This window comes from Macaca thibetana, chromosome 9 (genome assembly GCF_024542745.1).
Source record: "Macaca thibetana thibetana isolate TM-01 chromosome 9, ASM2454274v1, whole genome shotgun sequence".
NCBI lineage: Eukaryota > Metazoa > Chordata > Mammalia > Primates > Cercopithecidae > Macaca > Macaca thibetana.
In genome coordinates this window covers 129700491-129724748 of record NC_065586.1, presented here as the reverse complement: position 1 = coordinate 129724748, position 24258 = coordinate 129700491, and the positions used below count along the sequence as shown (strand labels likewise).

General features: G+C 47.9%; 3 protein-coding genes and 1 pseudogene across 3 annotated transcripts in view; 3 read left to right on the top strand and 1 right to left on the bottom strand.

The window, feature by feature from the left end:
* LOC126963295 (cytochrome P450 2E1-like) overlaps nucleotides 1-24258 on the bottom strand; it is a 114617-nt gene that overhangs the window by 69715 nt on the left and 20644 nt on the right. The gene's annotated exons all lie outside the window — the stretch shown is intronic.
* The window catches only part of FUOM (fucose mutarotase), a 243837-nt gene continuing 221673 nt past the window's right edge, over nucleotides 2095-24258 (top strand). Inside the window, exon 1 of the mRNA XM_050805543.1 lies at nucleotides 2095-2098. The gene's annotated coding sequence lies outside the window, so the exon portion shown is untranslated. The remainder of the gene's footprint in view (nucleotides 2099-24258) is intronic.
* Nucleotides 3214-3872, top strand: LOC126963314 (shadow of prion protein-like; annotated as a pseudogene).
* SYCE1 (synaptonemal complex central element protein 1) lies at nucleotides 5883-16574 on the top strand. The gene is made up of 13 exons (XM_050805531.1): nucleotides 5883-6093; nucleotides 11396-11458; nucleotides 12187-12246; nucleotides 12605-12679; nucleotides 13344-13391; nucleotides 13640-13694; nucleotides 14410-14499; nucleotides 14746-14809; nucleotides 15513-15579; nucleotides 15657-15780; nucleotides 15853-15963; nucleotides 16118-16205; nucleotides 16426-16574. Exons 1-13 carry the CDS (start codon nucleotides 6021-6023, stop codon nucleotides 16501-16503), a joined length of 996 nt encoding a protein of 331 aa, XP_050661488.1. The 5' UTR covers nucleotides 5883-6020; the 3' UTR covers nucleotides 16504-16574.

Below are 24258 nucleotides of genomic sequence, written 5' to 3'. Positions count from 1 at the left end.
AGTTATTTTAGGCCTTTATTTTTCCATATAGAGTTTAGAAACGTTTGGGTTCTGCACTATTTTGTTACTACCATAACAAAGTGCCAGAGACAGGGTGGCTTAAACAACAGAAATTTGTTTTCTCACAGTTTGGCAGGGTTGGTTTCTTCTGCAGCCTCTCTTCTTGGCTTGTAGACACTGTCTTCTCCCTGTCTTCACAGGGCTGTGCCTCAATTGGTGTCTGGGTCCTACGCTCCTCTTGTTAAGGACATCAAGCTCACCTCACCTCATTTAACTTTAGACACATCTTTAAGGTCCTATTTCCAAATGCAGGTACTAGGGGTTGGGACTTCAATGCATGAATTTGAGGGAAACACAGTTCAGCTCATAACAGCCTTTTAAAAATTATGCCAAGATTTTGATTGTAATTTCATTAAATTTATGGCTCAATTTGTGGTGAATTCTCACCTTTGTAATATCCTGTTCATGCTCCATTTATGCAGATTTTCTTTTATATTCTTTAATAACTTTTTGATGTTCTCCATAAAGGTCTTTTACATTGTTGACTGTGGTGAAAGGCTTTTTTTTTTGGAGATGGAGTCTTGCTCTGCCACCCAGGCTGGAGTGCAGTGGTGCAATCTCAGCTCACTGCAACCTCCACCTCCAGGGTTTGAGTGATTCTCGTGCCTCAGCCTCCTGTGTACAGGCACGTGCCACCACGACTGGCTAATTTTTGTAATTTTGGTAGAGACGGGGTTTCACCATTTTGGCCAGTCTGGTCTCAAACTCCTGGCCTTAGGTGATCTGCCCGACTTGGCCTCCCAAAGTGCTAGGATTACAGGCATAAGCCATCATGCCAGGCTATGAATGACTTTTTCTTTTATATTTCCTAAAGCTACTTTTTGTTCTGGCAGAGAAATTCTACCATCCTTTAAGTCTAAGGTACACATCTAGCTGCAAGTCTAGGGAGTACCTACTTAAAACAGGGGCGAGAGGTGAGACACCCAGTAGTGCAGAGCAGCCCCACTGTGTGCCCGGGACGACCCCACCCTCCAGCCGCATCACTGTCTTGAGTGGAGGTCACACATCCCCTCCCAGGACCAGGGGAGGGAACAGTCACAGACTTTCCTCATGAGCCAAAAATAAGCAAGGTCTGGCTGTGGCGCTGTCCACTGCTGGCTCCAGCACCAGCGGTTGCCCAAGAACCCCCTTGACTCCTTAGAGTAAGCAGCTCACTGTTGGCTGTTCTTTGTGTGACCGGAAAGGGGGACTTGACCAGAGTGTACAGATCTATGATGACCCCCATTTCCACCTCCACATCCCACATCCCCTCCTGCCTGATGGGCAGCACCCCCGGTCCGGTCTGGAGTCTCCCGGGGCCCTTCCTGTTCTCCTTGTTAATTTATTTTCTGTCTTGGAGGGAAGCTGGGTGGACCTGCTCAGGCGGCCCCCTAGGGCCAGAAGACCTGTCAGTCACTTTCAAATACATGTTCTTTCCAGAGGTTCTAAAAACACTGTTGTCCCTCTCACCCAGAAAGCTAAGCTTCTGTTCAGTCCTTAACGGTAGCTATAAATGAGAAGCACAGCTTGGTTTCCTTCTAATATCCGGCAAGTTAGAAGACAGAAAGTATTTATTTACTTATTCATCACATATTTGCAGGGCAACCCTACACGGGACAGCAGAGGTCCCACGCGGGCGCTGCACCCGGAGCCAGGCTCAGTTGAAACTCACCGGAGGCGCGGCCGCCCTGGGCTGGGAAGACGCCGTGGGCCCAGGTGGCATCAGAACCCACAGGAGGGAGGCAGCTGGCCCAGGAGGGGCCGGGGCAGGCCTTTGGGGATCGTGAGAGTCGACCCCATCCTCCCTGAAACAAGGTCGAAGATTGAGACGGTCCCTGCCCAGTCCCGCAGCTGACAACAAGGGGAGAAGCCGCACCTGCCAGGGTAGGGACCGCGGGGTGGGCTCGGGCCTCCGTGGGGCCGGCACAGGGACCCTCTCCTCTCAGGACCTCGGCCCTCATCCCCGGGCACCGGGACTCACAGGCGGATGGGCCCAGGTGGGGACCAGGGTGTGGAGGGGGAGGAAGCGGGGCGGGTGGAACGGGGCCGGATGCGGGGGTCACGGGGGACGGCGGAGCCCGGACTTTGTGATGCAGGAGACGGAGGGGACTGGTGATGGAGGCCTGGAGGCCGCGAGGATGGGGAATGGGGACGTCCTTTTCACCTCCCACGGCTCACCCGGATGCGCCTCCGCGACTGCCCGCCCCAATCCCAGGGCGGAGGCCTCGCGCAAAACCCAGGCGCCTCGGCTCCGCGCTCCGGCTGAGGGTCTGCGCCGCCGCCCGACCGCTCCTTCTCGCTCAGCCGCGGCCCCTGGGGAGGATACTGTGGCGCCCGGTTCCAACTGAGGCCTGTGGCGGGTAAGGCCGGGAGACTGAGGCGGGTACAGAGGCGGGTACAGCGCCGGAAGCGAGGGAGGGGATGCAGTCGTCGCCCAGGTGGCCGCGTCCGGAGGCGGCCCCGCGACTCTACCCTGTCCTATCCCCCGCCAGCTGCTGAACCAGGCGGCCAGGGACTGCATGGAGCACGGGGCTTGCCCGGGAGGGACCATCCCTGGGGTACTGGCCTGCTGGGGCGGGGTCCCTATGGTGTCAGCAGCCGCTTGTCCGCCGCAACACCCGCAAGGCCCGCACCCAGGCTCTGGCCCCAAAGGTGGGCACCAGGCCCAGGCACTGCTGGCCTGCGCTGCAGACTCTGATCTGAGCCAGCACTTGGTCCCCGCTAACAGGTACTCCAAACACAACACCCCTCCCCTCATGCTGCCCCCCGACATCCTAGCAACGCGTGCAGAGCCCAGGAGCATGGCGGTCCTCCCCCAGGCCTACCTCCCCGCACCCAGGGCCTGGACGCCCCCCGAGGCCTGGACACTCCCACCGCGGGGCTCCATCCCCGCTTCTACGCCCCCAATCCAGGTACACAACCTTCAGCTGCAGAACCCTCCTGCCTCACCTGCCACTTCCCAGCACCTCCCCCAGGCCTAAGTCCTTGATGCTAGAGGTTAAACCGCACCCCCCTAGGCCTGCGTGGGCCTCCAAGATGCTGAGGGCACCCTGATCCCACAAAAGCCGAGGGTTCCTCTGCTCTCCAGCCCTGAGGCCTCCACCCCTGGGCACCCGATCTCCATGGAAACCGAGGGCCCTTTCCCGCTCTTCCTGCAGGCTTGGCCCCATGAAGATGAACTAGGCACCCGCGACGTGCTTGGCTCTGCTACCGGCGGCCGCTTTCCTCTGAGTCAGCGGTGCAGCCAAGGGCAGCCGCGGAGGGCTCCGCGGGGGCTTGATAGGGGCCTCGAGGGTGCGTGTAAGGCCGGCCCGGCGCTATGGTGCCGCGGGCTCCTCGCTGCGCGTGGCTGCGGCCGGAACGGCCGTGAGGGCGGCAGCGGGCCTGGCAGCAAGTTCAGGCTGAAGAAGGGCCGCGGGACCCGGGGAAGGCGACCTTGGAGGACGATGAGGACTGGGTTGCTGGAGGCAAAAGGACCGGCCTCGGCAACTACACCTACCGGGCGTGGACTTTGGGCGCTGGACCCACGCGCGGCCCCCACTTCTGTCTCGTACTGGGCGGCGCCCTCAGCACCCTGGGGCTGCTACGGCCCTAGGCCTGGCTGGGCTCAGGGGCGACATCTGGCCCCCAGCCCGCGCCGATCCCCAGGCTCCTCTGACCTGGGCTCCCCCTTCCTCCCTTGCCCACAGTCTTGGAGCCCCAGTTTGTGCAGGAACTGCAGGCTGTCCCTGTGGACCTGCCATCCACCGTCCTGCCCACGCCCCCTCAGCCTCCTACCTCCCACCTAGAGGGGATCATGGGCCCTGCCCCACCCCTTCCAGGATGTTAGGGTACCCTCAGTCAAAAAGGCAGCGGCCTGTGGCTCCTGTACCAACGGCCCAGCCACGCTCCAGAGCTGCCCAAAGGGAGGTGCCAAGACCAGGAACACAAGCCACCCCGGCTCCCCCACCTGCCCTGGGGCTGTGGTGACCCATGGGCAGGGAGGCGACCTCAGGCTGGTTCTGCCCCGAGATCCTGAGGAATCTGGCCCTCCCCAAAAGAAGCAATGAAATGGACCAAAGGACTTAAGGATTTGCAGGGAAGTGAGGGGAAAACGATAGGTGCTAACCACCTGCCCAGAAGAGTACACCTCACGGCCCAGAAACACTCTCAAGCAAGAAAACCGTCTCTCCAGGAACCCTAACCAAAACCCTAAGTGCAACCCCTACCACTAACCCCTGACCCTAATGCTGACCCTTAATCCTAACCCCTCACCCTAACACCTAATGTCAAACACGAACCCTTAATCCTAACACTAACCCCTAAACCTAAGCCCGCCCCGCCTAACCTGACCCCTAACCCTTAAATCCAACCCTAACCCATGACCCAACACCTGAACCCTAACCCTAACCTCAACCCACAACCTCAACCCCTACCCCTAAACTCTAGCTGTAGCCCGAGCCCAAATCCTAATGCTACCATAAACCTAACCCCCGAACCCAAACTTGAACCCAACCCCTACCCCTAAAACCCTAAGCTAAACTGAAACCACAAACCCTAACCCCTAACCCTACTGCTACCCCTAACCCCTAACCCCTGAAGCTAAACCTAACCATAACAACGCTAAACTTAAGCACTAACCTAGCCCTACCCCTACACTAAGCCTTAACCCAACTGTAACTCCTAACACTAACCCTAACCTTTAAACCTAACCCCTTACCCTAAACCGTAACCCCTAACCCTAACCCCAAAACCAACACCTAACCCTAACACCTACTCTAAAACACTAACCTCTAACCCTAACAATCCTTAGCCTAACACCCAAACCCTAACCCCTAACCCTGACCCTAATCTTCTATCCTCGAAACCCTAACCCCAAACCCTAACCCTAACATCCTAACCCCAACCCTAAAACCCTGATCCTAACCATTAAACCCTGACCCTAACGATTAAACCCTGACCCTAAATGCTACCCCTACCCCAACCCTGGACCAACCCTAACCCTACCCCTAATCCTTCCCCATCCCTAACGCTAACCCCAAACCCTAACCCCACCCCAACCCTAAAACGAACTTCTAACCCCTAAACCCTAACCCAAACCCTAACTCTACCCCAACTCTAACCTTTATCCCTAACTCTAACCTGTAGCCCTAACCCAAAACCCTAAGGTAACCTTTTATAGGTTGGGATTCGAGGCTTTGTATTTAGGACGGGCGGGTGTTCTGGTGTCTCCCACTCACCCGCACGGGAAGTTCTTCTGTTGGTTCTTCACAACCAGTCACGGTGCATCGCAGCCTCCCCTGGCCGGTGAAGGGCTGGTTCTCCCGAAAGCCTCGGCTCCTCCTCCCTCCTCCCAGTGCCCTCCAGGCCTCCCCGGTGGCCCCAGCGTGGCAGGGCCCGTGCAGAAGGGACCGTGGGCTTGTGGCCGGCATGGGCCGCTGTGGGCATGGAGCTCACGGGAACGCGGCCTAGAGGCAGGCTGCGCTCCTCTGCGCCAGCGGGAACAGCGGGCCCCGCGGGGGCTGCCACAGACGCGTCACTTGCTGGGGTCCGTGCACTCCCGCGGTGGCGTGGCCAAGCAGAGCCGCGACCCCGTGAGGTTGCCGGGGCCATGGCGCCTCGTGGAGTCGTCCGTGAGACACGCACATTTCACAGGCAGTTGCTGCGTGGCACACGCGCACTGGTCGCTCGTGGGGAGGGCCTCCAGAACCAGGGCCGGCCCCCCTCGGAGGCCAGCACACATGCGCGGGAGCACCCAGAACCGGGCCAATCGCGAGCCTGGACGGCCGGACGTGGCCCTCGCGGGCTTTGTAACCCTCGGGCCTTTACGCATGCGCACTAGCTGCCAGGCAGGCCGGCCGAACATTACTTCACATATCCAGAGCGCGCGCGGGGGTGCATTGCGCAGGCGCGCTGCCTGGAGTCCCGCCCCCTGCAGGGGTTGCTCCAATCACCACTGGAGGCTCCCTCCCAAGCCACCCGCGCTGCTGAGCTGAGAGGAAATGGCGGGGAGGTCCCTGGCGTCGAAGGCCGAGCCCACCGCCGGAGCCATGGACGGGGCTGAGAAGGCCGAAGGTAGTGGAGGGAGGCAGGGAACTGTGCGTGAGGGTCTGACCTCGCCGAGGCGGGGCAGGGTTGGGGCGCGGGTGGCGACTACTTCCTGTCAGTCCTGATGGTGCTGACTGAGACTTAGCGGGTTTCTTCAGAAAACTTTCCGCCAAGATGAGGGAGTGCTGGCCCGCACACCCCTCACCTCGTCTTAAAGCATTGAACCTTTATCGTGGTTGCTCCAATTTTGGTTTAGGTAATTAGTCAAAAGACATCCTGTCGTTCCACAGACTTTCCATACACACCTCTTAAAACAAAAAGGACATTTTCCTGACGCTCCCAATCCCAAGGGAATTCCTAATTCCACACTCCTCTTTCTAGAACCAGCAAGTGTCCAGATTTCCCGGTCGCACTAACCTGGTTCTTGACAGTGGGTTCCCCCACCCAGCATCCCGACGCCCCGGGGAGCCGGGGGAGGCCGACTCCCCGCAGATCTCCCGTTTGTTTCTCCCCGACCCCGACCTGCCGTAGAGGCTCCTACCTCACCCTGGGAAGGGAGGGACAAGGCAGCTGGTCAGAGTTGTACGGAAGTCCCGAAATTGCAGCCCAACAAAGAGAAAGAACACTGTCCTGGCCGTTTCCACTTCAGGACGCTGTGTACCTCTGGGTGTTTTGGGAGAATTTTCAAACTTACACAAAAGTGGAGAGAATTGTACGGTGACGTCCCTCCTGCTGTCACTCAACTTGTCACTCTGTCCTGAGCTCATGGGTCCCCCCTGAGTTAAAACGCTGCAATTAACAAACGCCACGGTGGCTGCCTCCAGCCCTACCTGCGTGAATATCATGGCAGGTGCTCTGTCGTGTTCTTACAAAATGAAGGTTTGAATACTGAAACAAGCTTGGCACAGAAAGCATCCCTACAGTGAGATGTGGCACAGTGAAAGCCCCAGTGAAGGACAAAGCAAGTAAACAGGACAGACGCAAACGTATCCCTTTCATTAAGCACCTACTGGCCCGCCACTGTGGTAGCCTTTCAGTATCACAGCTCCATGTTCCTCACATAACCTAGTATATTTAGATAAGGTTTAACCAACGTTGCTTGTGCCTTCGTTCAAACTGCTACAACAGAAATGCCATTATTTCTCACAGTTTTCGAGGCTAGAAGTTCAAGATCAAGGTGCAGTGCAGCGTCTGGTGGGGGCCTGCTTCCTGGTTGTAGACTTCTGTCTTCTCATTTTGTCCTCATATGGGGGAAGTTGCTGCCGGCCTCTCTGGTTTTATAAGGGCACTAATCCCATTGCTGAGGGCCCTACTCTCATGACCTAATCACCTCCCAAAGGCCCCACCTCCTAATGCAGTCACACTAAGGGATTAGGATTTCAACATACGAATTATGGATGGGGGCACAAACATTCAGTCTATAGTGACCAGCTACAGAAGAAAGTTAAAGGACAAGATTCCAGTTTTAGTCGGGATGTTATCTAGGATCAGTGACACTAGATACATTTTAGTAAAAGGTCTGTTAGTCTCCATCTAACTGGCTGCAGTTATTACTATAAAGGGGAATGACTGGGGAAAACGAATGTTTGTGTTTCAATTTTTTCTTCATGCTTTTTCACACATGCCAATTACTTGAATAATGTAAAACTTAATTCATAAATTTATGAGCAGTGATTTGTGTAAGATTTCAGGTGGGACCAAAATGAGGGGACTCCATAAACTCAAAAATAAGCATTTCACAAAACTCTATGCTTGATTTTTTTTTTTTTTTTTTTTTTTTGAGACAAGATTGTGCTCTGTTGCTCAGGCGGGAGTGCAGTGTTACAATCACTGCTCACTGCAGCCTTGACTTCCTGGCCTCAAGCAATTCTCCCACCTCAGCCTCTTAAGTAGCTGCAATCACAGGTGCATGTCACCACTCCCAGATAATATTTTTAAATTTGTTATTTGTAGAAATGGGGTTTTGCTGCGTTGCTCAGGCTGCTCTTGAACTCCTATGCTCAAGCAGTCCTCCTGCCTCAGCCTCCCAAAAGTGCTGGGATTATGGATGTGAACTACTGAGCCTGGCCTTATGCATGTATCCATGATTTTTAATGGCTGTAAATGATTTATCCTGTGTATGTGCTATAATTTATTTAACAAATTCCCTAAGACATATTTAGGCTTCTTCCAGTTTTTTACTATTATAAACAATATAGTGATGAACACCTTGCGCATTATCCATATCAGAATTACTTAGGACATAGTCTTAGAAAAGAAGATGCACCCAAACTTTTGATATTTACTATCAGAGAGTTTGTAAGGAGACACCTTGATTTTGCATATCTGGTTGACAAAGATGAACACATTTGGAAACACAGGTGGTTGGTAAAAATGAAAAACTGGGCATCTTGTATACATCAGTGGAGGGTAATTTGGTAATGTCGATCAAAATTGTGACAAACTTTGGTCAGGTGCCTCTGAGCCTTCTCAACCATGCCTCGGCCTTGGCCTGTGATATGGTTTGAATCTGTGTCCTCACCCAAATCTCATGTTGAATTGTAATCCCCAGTGTTGAAGGTGGGGCCTGGTGGGAGGTGGTCGGATCACAGGAGACCAGTTTTATTTAGATAGTGACCACCTATCTTTTAACTGGATCTCTGAGCTCTGGGAAGAGGCCACACTGAATCATGGGTGTCCAAAAAGGGAGAATTATTATGAGGCTAGACCACATGGATGCTTTAACAGTGCACTTAAGAAACATTTTTTTAAAAAAATTTCTAAGTGTCTAAAATATACTCTTCCTTAAAAACGCAAGAGTAGCTTCTGTTGCAATAATTAGTAAAAAGAAAAAAAATATATATATATATATATCAGGTAACACAGTACAAAAGCAAGCAGTTTAAGAGCTGAGATGAATTTGTCTGTTTACACTCTTGGGAATGCATAAGGAAAAGCAGTTTTCTCCGCAAATGGGAGTCTGATGCCTTCTCCATTTTCTTTAAGGAACCTCATGCTATTATAAACTGTTTTAGGTCCCTCATGCAGCAGAGGGTGCAAGAGAAAGGAGAGACAGCAGAACTAAATGAAGAAAATAGCCTTCAGTCAACTGAGAAGAAAAAAAAAATTTTGCTCAAAAAACACAAGGACCTAGGAGAGAGAAAAAAGAAAAATCATGAAAGCCTTTTAAACACACACACACACACACACACAGAGACACACACATATCTTGGATGTTAGCTTTTAATTAAGCTGACTTTTAAGCTTTTGAGTTTCTTTCAAATTTTTTTTCTAAATCTCTTCAACATATTTCAGCTAGGACGAATAGCTGCTATTTCAGAAGTACCAAGTATCAAACCAGAAAGGTCTTGATTTAGGAACCAAACCCAGGCTGTTACGGAAAAAAAGAAGACAGAACCTCAGCTATGGAACTGCAGTGTGGGTGACAATCATTTCTCTTTCAGTTTGGCCTGGCTAGCAAAAAGATGGCCTTGTTATGTAAATGAAACCACTTAAGTAGTCAAAATCAAAAATCTTCTCCCCCTTTTTTACTTTTACTGGCCATTTTTTCTTCCCCCACCACCACTTTTCTGATGGGAATTTACCCACTTCAGAGGCCTTGTTCCACATAATTTGGAACTTTCCTTTGGATTTGATCAAGTCAGATAGAATTGGCCAAACCCAATGGGAAAAGGACCAAAACAGCAAAAACAGAAAGAAACAACAAAAAAAATAGCGGTTAAGCGTAACAAACAAATGATCACACAACTTGTATGATTACTGAACACTGTAATAGTAAGGAAAAATTAAGAGCAGCTGGTTGTTAATCTTACCTTTAGCCAAGACAAACCCCAATTCAGTTACTTACCTAGGGACGGGTCTTAGGCTGAAGACTTGTCTCTATCATCTTAGAAGCAGGAAAAAAAAACCCTCAAACTTGTCTTTCCTGTTGGGAGCGAGTTCAAACTCCAGAAATGAGTTTTCATGGTAGCAGGAAAACTTGCCTTCCTTGTTGAAAGCAAGTAAAACTCCAGAAAAAGAGAAGAGTTGTTCAGAAAATAAACTCTGGCCTTCGAACGAATTTTGGGAAATGAGGGATTCCCTGGATAGGGGACTTCCAGACCTCAGCAACTTGTCAAATTAGTTTGAGCCACAAAGATAGCCAAGCTGCTAGCAGGCACTGGTAGAATATTTGTCAAAGGTCAGGAGCACCTCTACTCAGAATCCCTTTGTGGTTGCCAAAATGTGAAACCCCAAAATCTGAGACAGGTCTCAGTCAATTTAGGAAGTTTATTTTACCAAAGTTAGGGATGCATGCCTGCGACACAGCCTCAGGAGGTCCTGATGACATGTGCCCAGGATGGCAAGGTAGTCAGAGCACAGGTTGGTTTATATGCTTTTTAGGGAGACATGAGACATGAATCAACATATGTAAGATGAACATTGGTTCGATATGGAAAGGTGGGTCACCTCAAAGCATTGATGAGACAACTTGAAGCAGGGAGGTTGACTTCAAGATCATAGGTAGATAAAAAACAAATGGTTGCATTATTTTGAGTTTGTGGTTAGCCTTTGCAAAGGAGGCAATCAGATACGCATTTATCTGAGTGAGCAGAGAGATGACTTTGAATTCATTTATTTTCAGATTTTTATTTTACAAAATCAGATACGCATCTATCTCAGCAGAGGGTAACTTTGAATTGATTTATTTTCAAATATTTATAAAAAGATTTATTTTCCTTTCACAATGTTAATGCCATAAATAATTTCTTAGATCTACTAATTTTAGTGTTTAAAATAGGTTCCAATAATTATAAAAAATTAATATGAAATATTTTATGGGGAGATTTCAGGTTTAGTATTGGTTGTATATAGGAAAGCTATTTGTATTTATATATGTTTTTAAACTAACATCCTAAGGCATTTTGCTACTAATCCTTATGGTTTTATAGAAAACTCTCTTAAGAACTTCCTAGATTATGTCATCTGCTAGTTACAGTGATTTTTGACTCCTTGTTCCAGGTTTTTATATCTTCATTTTTTTTCTTGAATTATTATATCAGGAGCTTTGACCTTACTTTGAACAGCCTCAGCAGTGAGAGTATACCCCTGCCCTCACCCAGAGTTTTACAAAGGGCTGCCTGGTATAATTTTACCCTGCAGGGAAAAGCTGACCATGGAGGAGCCTGATTCATCTAGTGTACTGTTCACCTTAGGACAAGGAGCAGGGCTACCACTCTGGCTGGAGACCTGCCCTCAGTCTACCTCAGTCTCAGCCCAGGGGCTGTCAGATCCTTCCTCTGGCCTCTCGCCCTGCTTGATTCTGAAATGTTTGGTTTTGTCTCCACAGGGCAGGACACATCCTCACAGAAAATTGAAGACTTGATGGAAATGGTGAAAAAGCTGCAGAAAGGTCATGTGTCTCCTTTGTGTGAGGCTCAGCCTGAGATTTGGGGCCAAGCAGATGTGGGTTCAATTTCCAGCCCCACAATGTATAAACTTGGGAAATAATCCTCTTCACCTTCTCTTTCTTTTAAAACTTACTTAAACTAAAAATCGGGTCCCATGATTCAAAATTAAAGAAGGAAAAAGGGTAAGGAAGGCAAAGTGTTTTCCCAAAACCCTGTCCCAAACCTCTTGCTGGTCACCCATTTGGCTCCACTGCAGTCCATTAAATCCAGAAGTTGCCACCTTTACTTCCCTTCCTTTCCCCTCAACCCCTACTCCCTCTTTGCTCACTAGGCTCCTGCCAGCCATGTTCCCACCTCAGAGGGGGTCTTTGCACTGACTACCTCCCACCCCAACCCAAAGAGCTGCAGGGCCTGCCCCCCGCCACCTGATTTGGGGCTCTCATGATACCTTCCCATATCTGAGGAGCGCTTTCCACTCCTTTGCGCTTTAACCCCCCTTGCCCTACTTTATTTCTCTTGAACACAGTTACCACAGCCCCACTCAGTATCTTATTGTGTCTGTTCCCAGTCTCGCCCACCCAGAACATGAGCCCTGTGAGGGCCCCACACAGCACCTGCTTTCAGTAGGTACTCAATAGATCTGTGTTGCGTGAAAGCAGCAGAGACACAAGGCTGGCAAGCACCCCACCTCTGCCTGCCCTGTCAACTCAACCTCCTTTCCTCCCTGCAGTGGGAAGCCTAGAGCCCCGAGTTGAGGTCCTGATTAACCGGATTAATGAGGCCCAGCAAGGTGAGTTCAGGGGCCTTGGCTGCCAGCTAGTACCAGCTACATGGTTTGCGGGGCTCAGTGCCAAATGAGAATGCAGGGTCCCTTGTTCCAAAGTTACTGGTTATTCACAACAGCAGCAGCAGAGCCTTAAATTAAGTACAGGGCATTTCAGCATGCAACTGCCATAGTTAATATACCCATGATCCTAGCCCTGCTATCAGCAGAGCCTGGCAAGGAGAGCCTGGACTCTGGAAGCCTCGTTTCCTACTGTATAAAATCTAGGCCACTATAGATTTTCCTGAAGGCAAATGAGAAATGTCACTGTTGGCAAGAGAATAGAGGCTGCACTCACACAATGTTTTTCTGCTCTCTGGTGAAGCCAAAAAGAAAGCCAATGAAGACCTAGGAGAGGCCCGGACCATCTGTGAGGCCCTGCAGAAGGAACTGGACTTGCGTAAGAGAGCCGGGGGTCACCCAGAGGTCCCCACAGTGTCTCAAGCTACCCCTAACCCTGTATTCCAGATGATAAGCATCCTTGCCATGACCGAGGGTCCTGTACCCTCTCCAGCCTCATGTCCTGCCAGTCTCCCCCTCTCCTCTCTGCTTGTGGAAGTGTTCAAGAAATACCCTCCAACCTCATTCCCACCTCACAGCTTTTGCCAGGTGCTGCCTATGCTTCCTCAGATAATACAGGTTCCTCTTTCCTCACATCAACAGTTCTAAGTTAGAATGTCCCCAGACAGGATGACTGGCATTCCCCAGTCATCCCATCTAAAGGTGGCACCCTGTCACCATCTGGTCACATGCCCCTTCCTATTTGATGTGTTTCTTCACAGCCCTTACCTGACTTCATGGGTGTTTGTATTTTTTTCTCTCCTCCCCATGTAAAAGCATGGGCATCCTCCAGGGCCCTCACAGCCACCCTCTGTAAATGTGAAGGCCCTTTGGTGCTTACAGGGAATGTGGGCACCAGAGAGTAGGGAGGGGCTCACCTCGAGGGGTTCACATTTGGGTTGGGGGCAAGGCTGTGCCCAACTTCCCATGTGACCGTGAGCAATCCCCATCCCTGAGGGTGCGTTGCATAGTCCCTGATGCCAAAATGTGTCACTGTTTTCCAGTGCATGGAGAGAAAGTACACCTGAAGGAGATCTTGAGCAAAAAACAAGGTATCTGCCACTCCCGTCTCCAGGCTTGTTCCTTTTGCCGGCCCACAGAGGCCCACTCTCCCCCTATGGCAGCTGAAGCCTTTTGAAACCTATCCCAGCTTGCCTCTCGCCTGTGGCTTCCACTAGACGTGTAGTAAATGTTAAAGCTCAATCAAGTGTCCACAGACCTGACATGATCTGGCCGTGTTCCCCTGCCAAAACCTGATACCTTGACAGGTTCTCATAGGGCCCTGTTGCTCTCCCTACAGAGACCCTGAGGATCCTCCGGCTGCATTGCCAGGAAAAGGAAAGTGAGGCACAGAGGTAAGAGCTTCCAGCTGAGCCTAACTCTGCCCCTACCTCTTTATTCTGGTAGAGCAGGAAGAGGCAGGAAGGTGAGTCTGAGATCCACAGCTCTCATTCTCTCCCTCTAAACAATGGAGAGTCCAAAGAGTGTCTTTCCCCTTTGGCTCCAACAGCAGGCAGTAGTGTTAAGGGTAACTCTCTCAATGGCATAGATGTTCATTTGCTAAATTATCAATTAAATTTCTTCAACTGGTTTTTATTCTTTGCCTTTTACTCTTTGTCATAGTCCTTGGATGTCTGTTCACTCATCTGTCTGTTCACTTGTCTGTTGGCGTTGAGCCAACCACTTGTCCATTCTCTCTCCATCCATTATCTTTTCATCCATCCATCGATTTGTCCATGCATTTCTCCACTTCCTGATTTAGCTCATTTTGTTACCAGAGGCCCCAGGCCCTAGCACACTGAGATTTCAGTTCTTTGGGAAAACCAGATGATACTAAGATGTGTGTGCATTTGCTTACTTGACCATGTCCACACTCATCTCTCTTAACCTGACAACATTACTTCCAGGGGGCAAATGCTCACGTCACTCCCTACCCATCACTTGTTACAGAGAAGGACCTTAATGTAGAGGGGGAAAAAAATAGCCTCAATAGAGGGAGGCAGAAGCCCCAACCCAGTGCCCTCCTGGGGCTTAAGAAAACATGGCTGAGGGCTGCCTCACCTCTCCCAGGAAGCACACCGTGCTGCAGGAGTGCAAGGAGAGAATTTCTGCTCTAAGCTTGCAGATTGAAGAAGAGAAGAACAAACAGAGACAGCTGAGGTAAACCTTAGCACCTGAGGCAAGGGGTTTGGATGGCTGGTAGTTGGGGCATAATGTCAAAGATGAGGGTTAGAAGAGCTGGCTACGCTGAGCCTTAGAGGTTCAAGGTGGAGAAGATGCTCCCAGTGGAGCAGAGACCATGAGCAAAGCACCCCAAGGTCTGTGCCTGAAGACCCACAGACTTGGACAGGCTGTGAAGGTGGTGATGTCATCCCATATCACCTCATGCCTGTGGTTGGTCCCCAGGTTAGCGTTTGAGGAACAGCTGGAGGAGCTGATGGGCCAGCACAAGGACCTCTGGGACTTCCATGTGAGTCCCTCAAAGCCATTTCTCCCCTTTCCACATCTACCCTAGCAGCACCAGGCCCAAATGGTCACTTCCTCTCACCTGCCACACCCAGTCCTCGAGCAAGCCCTGGTGGTGCTAAGATCAACATTGCCCAAATCCAGCCCCTTGTCACCTCCTTGTGGCCCTGCTGCTCAGTGGTCAGGGGCATCTCTGATGAGCCAAGGTCAAGTTTTCCATCAGTGTCAGTGGATGTGTCTGGAACCATCACGGGCACAAAGGAGACAACGAGGATAAGCAATCAGTGTTTGCCCGCCAGGAGGACCCTAGGCACTGAACAGGAAAATAGACAGTGAGTGTTAGGAAGGAAGGGCTCAGTGAGGAGGTCACGCCAGGACAGAGGGGAGTGGGGGGAGCTGCAGAGCTAAACTGGTACCTGATCCTCCAGAAAAGAGCCAAGACTCATAGTGTTTGCAGGTTTATCTGTTGTAACAATCCATGAGCCTCCCCACTGCAGCACTGCAGAGATGTGGGATGACAGAAGTGCACAGGGAGGAAATGGCCAGTGCCATGGCCCTAAGGCTGTACTGTGGCTGGTGTGCACAGAGGGGCAGAGTTGTTCGAAGTGAGGCATAGTGAGCAAGTATGAAACAAGATCCAGATAGCCTTCTTTGAGGCATGGGGGAAAGCCAAGAGGTGTTGACAGGCCTCTTTTCTTCCCCCTCAGAGGCCAGAGCGGCTGGCAAGGGAGATTTGTGCTCTGGACAGCAACAAGGAGCAGCTGCTCAAGGAAGGTGAGGCCAGGGAAGGTGGATGGCCCATATCTGACCTCACGTGCCCTCATGTGCTCACCTGCCCCTTCATGCTGCAGAGAAACTGGTCAAGGCAACACTGGAAGATGTGAAGCATCAGCTGTGCTCCCTGTGTGGGGCTGAGGGCCCCTCCACCCTCGATGAGGGACTCTTTCTCCGCAGCCAGGAGGCTGCAGCCACAGTGTAAGATGTGGAGGTGAAGAGGGTGGGAGGAGGGAGTGGCCGGTGCTGACCACCCCCTACTGGACCCCCCAGGCAGCTGTTTCAGGAAGAGCACAGGAAGGCTGAGGAGCTCCTAGCAGCTGCTGCCCAGAGCCACCAGCAGCTGCAGCAGAAGTGCCAACAATTGCAGCAGAAGCGGCAGAGGTGTGTGTGGAGGCCCTGTCCCTGCAACCCCCACCAGGAAGGTGACTGATGTATCTCCTCTCTCCACTTTCTGTCTCTCTGACTGTTGAAAACCTCTTGTCCCTCCTCCACCCTTCCCTTTCTTCCTTCCCCCATCCTACCTCTTCCTGTCCAGGCTGAAGGAAGAGCTGGAAAAGCGTGGAATGCAAGTCCCTGCCCAAGCCCAGAGCACACAAGAGGAAGAGGCTGGCCCAGGAGATGTGGTAAGTCCCAGAACTGGGTGTCAGGGAACAGAGACAGCTACTGAAGGGATGGCGGAAGGGACAGGAGGACAAGGGAGGGGGTCCTGGGACTCCTCAGAGGATGGTCTGTGGCGAGGGGCTTTCCTATAGTGGGTCCACCCAAGGTGCTGATGGGGCAGGAGGGGACCATGTGGCCATGGGGACAGATATAGATTCCCACCCTGGACACTAACCACTGCAGGCCAGTCCCAAGCCCCTAAAAGCCCCCGAGGAGAAAGACCTGGAGCTGCACACCGAGCAGGACCTGATGTCCTCATAGGCCAGGAGGACACACTCCACCCCTGACCTTAGCCCAAGGGGCTTTCAGGAAACAAAGGAGTTACTTTGATACAACCCATCTCAGCTGAGTCTACTGGTGAGGAGTAGGGGTTGGGCCCAAGACCCCCAGGCTCCTGTGACTGATTGAAGCCTCGGCTTGACTCTGCCTCTGGGTCTGGGCCAGAGATACATCACAGGTTTTCAATAAATGCTTCCTTAACCTCCTGGTCTCTGGATTGCTCATCTCTGGGACCTGCCAGGCTCTTCTGGGTCCCCAGGCAGAGGGATGCAGGCCTGAGATGCTCTCACAGTGGGCCCAGGAGGTCTGGAACCCACCTCCATACACACATACACACACCTTGTGATTTATTCTTCAATTCCTTCATTACAGGTCTGGACTATACAGACTCCCAGAAATTAAAAAAATTTTAAAAAATGAGGATCAGTGAGCTGGGGTTCAAAATCAGCCAGTTCCATATGATAGTCTCCACGTGTTAGCTGTGTAGTTTGTGCTCTCAAGAACACAAAATGTATAACTCAGGCACTTTTGGACAGGAACAGGATAGAAATCCTCAGCGTGCAGGGAGTCAGTCAACTAGGATGTAAGTCATGTGCATCTGATGCATGCTTCAAATTCACTGAAATGCATTGACCCAATCAAGGCCAATGGTGGGAGTCAAAGTCTGCATCTTCTGAGTCAGAATACACTGAATTCATGACAAAAGAGATCCCTTTTCTTGACAGGCTCCCAGACCAGGTAGACCAGTGACATGGTGGAGTTGAAAAGAGAGGCTCACTGAAGAGCACTGTTTCCATGGAAAAATGGAACATGGCAAAGTGCAGAAATTCTTCAGTCAGTCCAGGACAGACGAGTTCTCTAAGATGCAGTTAATCATGCCTGTTTCAAACAAACTGGTGATACACTATCAAACATGAATTTTAAATCAAGTGGAAGTTAGAAAATATATTGAACTGAATGGCAATGAAGACACCACATTTTAAAACTAATTCAGTTAAGCCCATGATTAGAAAGAACTTTAGCTTTTATTGGTTCACCACAATTTTTAAAAGAAATCAACCAGTGATTGTTCAGTTAATGAATAAAAGGCCTTTGACACAGTTCAACACTTATTCATGTGAAAAAAAAAAAAAAGACTACTAAAAAACAAATAACTTCCCTTAGATTTATTGGTGAGATGTCTAAACAATTTCATGTTGGAAATAACTCAAGGATATCTGCAATATTCAAATACTGTTTATCATACTAGAAGTTCTATACGGTGAAATAGTTAAGACATGGATTTATGATTATATGCTTTATGAATTTCAGTTTACAGATAAATTTCAGGACGTCTAAATGAGTATAAAAGTTTGCTAAATACAGGTCAATATTTCAAAATCACTTTTGTGTGTCAATGCTAGGGCACAGGACCCACAAAATACATCACTTAGCAATCTACAGTTAGTTGATAGAAAAGGATACAATAAACCAGTAACAAAATAATGATATGCATCAGATAAGGATAAGCATCTCAGCCAAAGGCTGCCTCAGTGAAGGGTCAGGAGAGGCTGGCACGAGCTCTATTTTTTTCCTCTCTGCAGGGTTCTGCCAGAATATGCTTCCTCACGTAAGAAATCAGCTGTGTGTGTAGAATAGCTCAGAATGGGAGAACTGTTCTGGTTCTCTACACTCTTACTTGGAGTCGTAGTGTAGGAATATAATGTAAACTGGGATTCTTGTATACCCTGCTGATCATGTAGACATACTCTTACTGTAAACCCGCTCCCAACAGAAGATCTCCTGTGTTTTCGCCAAGACCAGGTGGAAACCTATTTAATAATCAGTTTTACTACTACCAATGGCAATGGTGATGAGATGATACCAACCACACCCAAACTCAACTTGGATTCACTTATTAATTTGTACATTTGACACCTCAGTTAGGGGTCACTGCCATGCAGGTACATCTCATTCCAGCAACAGAGCTCAGCCCATTGCATACCTGGTAGAACTAATAGCCAGCTACAAAAAGCAAAAATACACTTGAAAATAAATGCAGTATTATAAAAATACCATGTACCAAGGAATTAATGTAGCGACAGATGTATGTTATTTCCCCAAAACAACTTTAGAGAAAATTTAAAAGATCTGAATAAATGGAGAGAAAGGTCATGTTCATTAATGGAAACTCATTACTGTAAAGATGTCCTTCCTGCCTAAGGACATATAAGTCCATTATAATTTCAATAAAATTTTGCAGAAATCTCCTGTATTCCAGACATACTCTTCCTTATGAAAGAGTAGTCCAAATTCCACTCAGTAGTCGGGATCAGCCACCCCAGCCAGTAACTTCCTCTTTGCTGGTGATTCAGAGGCATGAGTAGCCCAAAGTGGCCAGTGGCAGCCTTGCAGTTCAGTGGAATCACTAGGGTGTCTCTGATTGGAAGGATTTCTTCCTTCAGAACTAAGACCTAAGAGCACAGTCATGGGAACAGGATACAAAACCTTTGCTCGTGGGTCACTAGGGGTAATAATGGGGATACCACTCTCATTTCTACCCTGTGATTTTTGGACCTGTGAATTATGGCTACAAAAGAAACAGTATTCAATAGTGGACACTGATTCAGAGCATATACAGTCTTCTAGAGAATCTTGTTCCATCCCTGCAAGGTATTGCCACCTAGCTAGTACTTTGGGTCTTCAAAAGGCCACTCCGTTAGTCTGTCAAACCAGCTGCTTCAGGGTGGTGGGGAACATGGTAAGACAAGTTAATTCCATGAGCATGGACCCATTGAAGTGCTTCCTTTGCTGTGAAGAGAGTTCCTTGATCAGCAGCAATGCTGTGTTGTAGTACCGTGGTTGTGGAAATGGCATTCTGTAAGTCCACCAGTAGTAGTAATGGCAGAAGCATTGTCTGCAAGCAAATGTGTATACAGATACATCCTTATCATTCATTATTCCTTCTGGAGTTGGAGTCACTACTGATAATAACCAAGGCACTATAGTAACCATTTCACTTGTCAGGATACACAATGCTGGACTCTTGAAAGAGGCATTGGCCGGGCGCGGTGGCTCACGCCTGTAATCCCAGCACTTTGGGAGGCCGAGACGGGCGGATCACAAGGTCAGGAGATCGAGACCATCCTGCCTAACACGGTGAAACCCCGTCTCTACTAAAAGTACAAAAAACTAGCCGGGCGAGGTGGCGGGCGTCTGTAGTCCCAGCTACTCGGGAGGCTGAGGCAGGAGAATGGCGTGAACCCAGGAGGCGGAGCTTGCAGTGAGATCCGGCCACTGCACTCCAGCCTGGGCGACAGAGCAAAGACTCCGTCTCAAAAAAAAAAAAAAAAAAAAAAAAAGAAAGAGACATTGAATAAAATTTAATTTCCCTGCTAGACCCAAGATAGCTGATTTAACAAAGAGGCATAGTGGTCTCCTAAAACAACCCCTTTTCAAATACCAGTTCAGCAATGGATCTCTAAATAGGTCTCTGTCTTGCCACAAACCTTACTCTCTTAATTGAAGGGTTTTTTGTAGACTCACACCTTATACCAACTTGAAAAACCTTCCCATCACACTTTCCTATCTTTAAATTGGGATATGTTTCATCTCTATGTATACAAAGACTGCTTATAAATGAGGACCTTTAATAATGTCTCTTAGCTTTATGACATTTTCTTCCTGTCCCCACCCCATAAGGGCTAGAGGCCAGATCCATTAACTGTAGAACGTCCCATGGACCAGGTAGCTGCCCATCTGCAATAGGACCCATGTAAGCTTAACTTTCACTGTCCCTAAGTCCTTCCTGAATATTTCTCGTTTTTAATTTTTTTTTTTTTTTTTTTTTACTAAAGAAATGTGGCATTTTCAATTAAGGTCAAATATCAAGGATATTCTTTTTTTTTTTTTTTTTTTTTTTTGGTAAGTTCCAGGGAACGTGTGCAGGATACGCAGGTTTGTTACATAGGTAAACCTGTGCCAGGGTGGTTTGCTGTACCTATCAACCCATCACCTAAGTATTAAGACCAGCATGCATTAGCTATCTTTTCTGATGCTCTCCCTCCCACCATGTCATCCCACCATAGGCCCCACAGTGTGTTGTTCCTTTCCATGCATCTATGTATTCTCATCATTCAGCTCCCATTTGTGAGTGAGAATATACAGTTTTCTGTTCCTGCATTAGTTTGCTGAGGATAACGGCTTCCAGCTCCATCCATGTCCCTGCAAAGGACATGATCTCATTTCTTTTTATGGCCGCATGGTGTTATCCAGACTGTCATTGATGGTCATCTGGGTTGATTCCATGTTTTTGCTATTGTGAATAGTGTTGCAGTGAACACACACATGCATGTATCTTCATAATAGAATGATTTAATGATCTATATTCCTTTGGGTATATACCCAGTAATGGGATTGCTGGGTCAAATGGTGTTTCTGGTTCTGGGTCTTTGAGGAATTTCCACAATGGTTGAACTACTTTACATTCCCACCAACAGTATAAAAGTCTTCCTGTCTCTCTGCAGCCTCACCAGCATCTGTTGTTTCTTGACTTTTTAATAACTGCCATTCTGACTGGCATGACATGGTATCTCATTGTGGTTTTGATGTGCGTTTCTCTAATGATCACTGATGTTGATCGTTTTTTCATATGTTAGTTGGCCACATAAATGTCTTTTTTGAAAAAGTGTCTGTTCATGTCCTTTGCCCACTTTTTAATGGGATTGTTTTTTCTTGTAAATTTCTTAAAAATTTTCTCCCATTCTGTAGGTTGTCTGTTTGTGCTGATGATAGTTTCTTTTGCTGTGCAGAAACTCTTTAATTAGAGCCCATTTGTCTATTTTTGCTTTTGTCGTCATTGCTATTGACATTTTTGTCATGAAATCTTTGCCTGTGCCTATGTCCTGAATGGTACTGCCTAGGATTTCTTCTAGGGTTTTTATAGTTTTCAGTTTTACTTCCAAGTCTTTAATCCATCTTGAGTTAAATTTTGTATAAGGTGTAAGGAAGGGTTCCACTTTCAGTTTTCTGCATATGGCTAGCCAGTTGTTTGAGCACAATTTTATTTATTTATTTATTTATTTATTTATTTATTTAAGATGGAGTCTTGCTCTGTCACCAGGCTGGAGTGCAGTGGTGCGATCACAGCTCACTGCAACCTCCACCTCCCAATTTCAAGTGATTCCCCTGCCTCAGCCTCCTGAGTAGCTGGGACTGCAGGTGTGCGCTACCACACCTGGCTAATTTTTTGTATTTTAGTAGAGATGGGGTTTCACCATGTTGGCCAGGAAGGTCTCGATCTCCTGACCTCGTGATACATCTGCCTTGGCATCCCAAAGTGCTGGGATTACAGGTGTAAGCCACCATGCCCGGCCACCAGCACCATTTGTTAAATAGGGAGTCCTTTCCCCATTACTTTTTTTTTTTTACCAGGTTTCTTGAAGATCAGATGGTTGTAGGTGTGTGGCCTTATTGCTGAGTTCTCTGTTCTGTTCCACTGATCTGTGTGTCTGTCTTTGTACCAGTAGCATGCTGTTTAGGTTACTGTGGCCTTGTAGTATAGTTTGAAGTCTGGTAGCTTGATGCCGCCAGCTTTGTTCTTTTTGCTTAGGATCGTCTTGGCTATATGGGCTCTTTTTTGGTTCCATATGAAAATTAAAGTAGTTTTTTCTAATTCCATGAAGAATGTCAATGGTAGTTTGATGGGAATAGCATCACATCTATAAATTACTTTTGGCAGTATGGCCATTTTTGTGATATTAATTCTTCCTATCCATGAGCATGGAATGTTTTTCCATTTGTTTGTGTCCTCTCTGATTTCCTTGAGCTGGTTTGTAGTTCTCCTCGAAGAGGTCCTTCACTTCCCTTGTTAGCTATATTCCTAGGTATTTCATTCTCTTTGTAGCAGTTGTGAATGGGAGTTCATTCATGATTTGGCTCTCTGCTTGTATGTTGTTGGTGTACAGGAATGCTTGCGATTTTTGCACATTGATTTTTGTATCCTGAGACTTTACTGAAGTTGCTTATCAGCTTAAGAAGATTTTGGGCTGAGACCATGGGGTTTTTCAGATACAGGATTGTGTCATCTGAAAACAAAGACAATTTTACTTTCTCTCTTGCTATTTAAATACACTTTCTTTTTTTCTCTTACCTGATTGCCCTGGCTATAAATTCCAATACTATATTGAATAGGAGTGGTGAGAGAGTGCATCCTTGTCTTATGCTGGTTTTTAAGGGGAATGCTTCCAGCTTTTGCCCATTCAGTATGATATTGGCTGTGGGTTTGTTATAAATGGCTCTTATTATTTTGAGGTGTGTCCCTTCAATACCTAGGTTTTTGGGAGTTTTTAACATGAAGGGATGTTGAATGTTATGGAAGGACTTTTCTGCATCTATTGAGATAATAATGTGGTTATTGTCTTTAGTTCTGTTTTATGATGAATTGTGTTTATTGATTTACATATATTGAACCAGCCCTGCATCTCTAGGATGAAGCCAACTGAATTGTGGTGGATAAGCTTTATGACACGCTGCTGGATTCAGTTTGCCATTATTCTATTGAGGAGTTTTGCATCGATGTTCATCAGGAATATTGGCCTGAAGTATTCATTTTTTGTTGTATCTCTGCCAGGTTTTGGTATCAGGATGATGCTGGCCTCATAGAATGAGTTAGGGAGGAGCCCCTCCTTTTCAATTGTTTGGAATAGCTTCAGAAGAAATGGTATCAGTTCCTCTTTGTACCTCTGTTAGAAATCAGCTGTAAATTCGTGTGGTCCTGGCCTTTTTTTTTTTTTTTTTTTTTTTTTTTTTTAGGTTGGTATGCTATTACTGCCTTAATTTCAGAGCTCATTACTGATATATTCAGGGATTCAGCTTCTTCCTGTTTCAGTATTGGAAGGGTGTATGTGTCCAGGAATTCATCCATTTTCTGTTGGTTCTCCAGTTCTTTCAGTTGTGATGTTAGGATGTCAATTTGAGATCTTTCTGGCTTTTCAATGTGGTCATTTAGTGATATAAATTCTCCTCTTAACACTGCTTTAGCTGCATCCCAGAGATTCTGGTACATTGTCTCTTTGTGCTCATTAGTTTCAAAGAACTTCTTGATTTCTCCCTTAATTTCATTATTTACCCAGGAGTCATGTGAGGCAGGTTGTTCAATTTCCATGTAGTTGTGTGGTTTTGAGTGAGTTTCTTAATCTCGACTTCTAGTTTATGCTGTGATCTGAGAGACTGTTTGTTATGATTTCAGCTGTTTTGCATTTGCTGAAGAGTGTTTTACTTCCAATTGTGTGATCAATTTTAGAATAAGTGCCACGTGGTGCTGAGAAGAATGTATATTCTGTTGTTTGGAGGTGGAGAGTTCCACAGATATCTGTCAGGTCCACTTGATCCAGAGCTGAGTTCAAGTCCTGAATATCTTTGTTAATTTTCTGCCTCAATTATCTGTCTAATGTTGACAGTGGAGTGTTCAAGTCTCTCACTATTATTGTGTGTAAGTCTGAGTCTCTTTGTAGGTTTCTAAGAGCTTGCTTTATGAACCTGGGTGCTCCTGTATTGGGTACCTATATATTTAGGATAGTTAGCTCTTCCTGTTGAATTGATTCCTTTATCATTATGTAATGCCCTCCTTGTCTTTTTTGAATTTGTTGATTTAAAGTCTGTTTTGTCAGAAACTAGGATGGCAACCCCTGCTTTCTTTCACTTTCCATTTGCTTGGTAAATTTTCCTCTCTTACTTTATTTTGAGCCTATGTGTGTC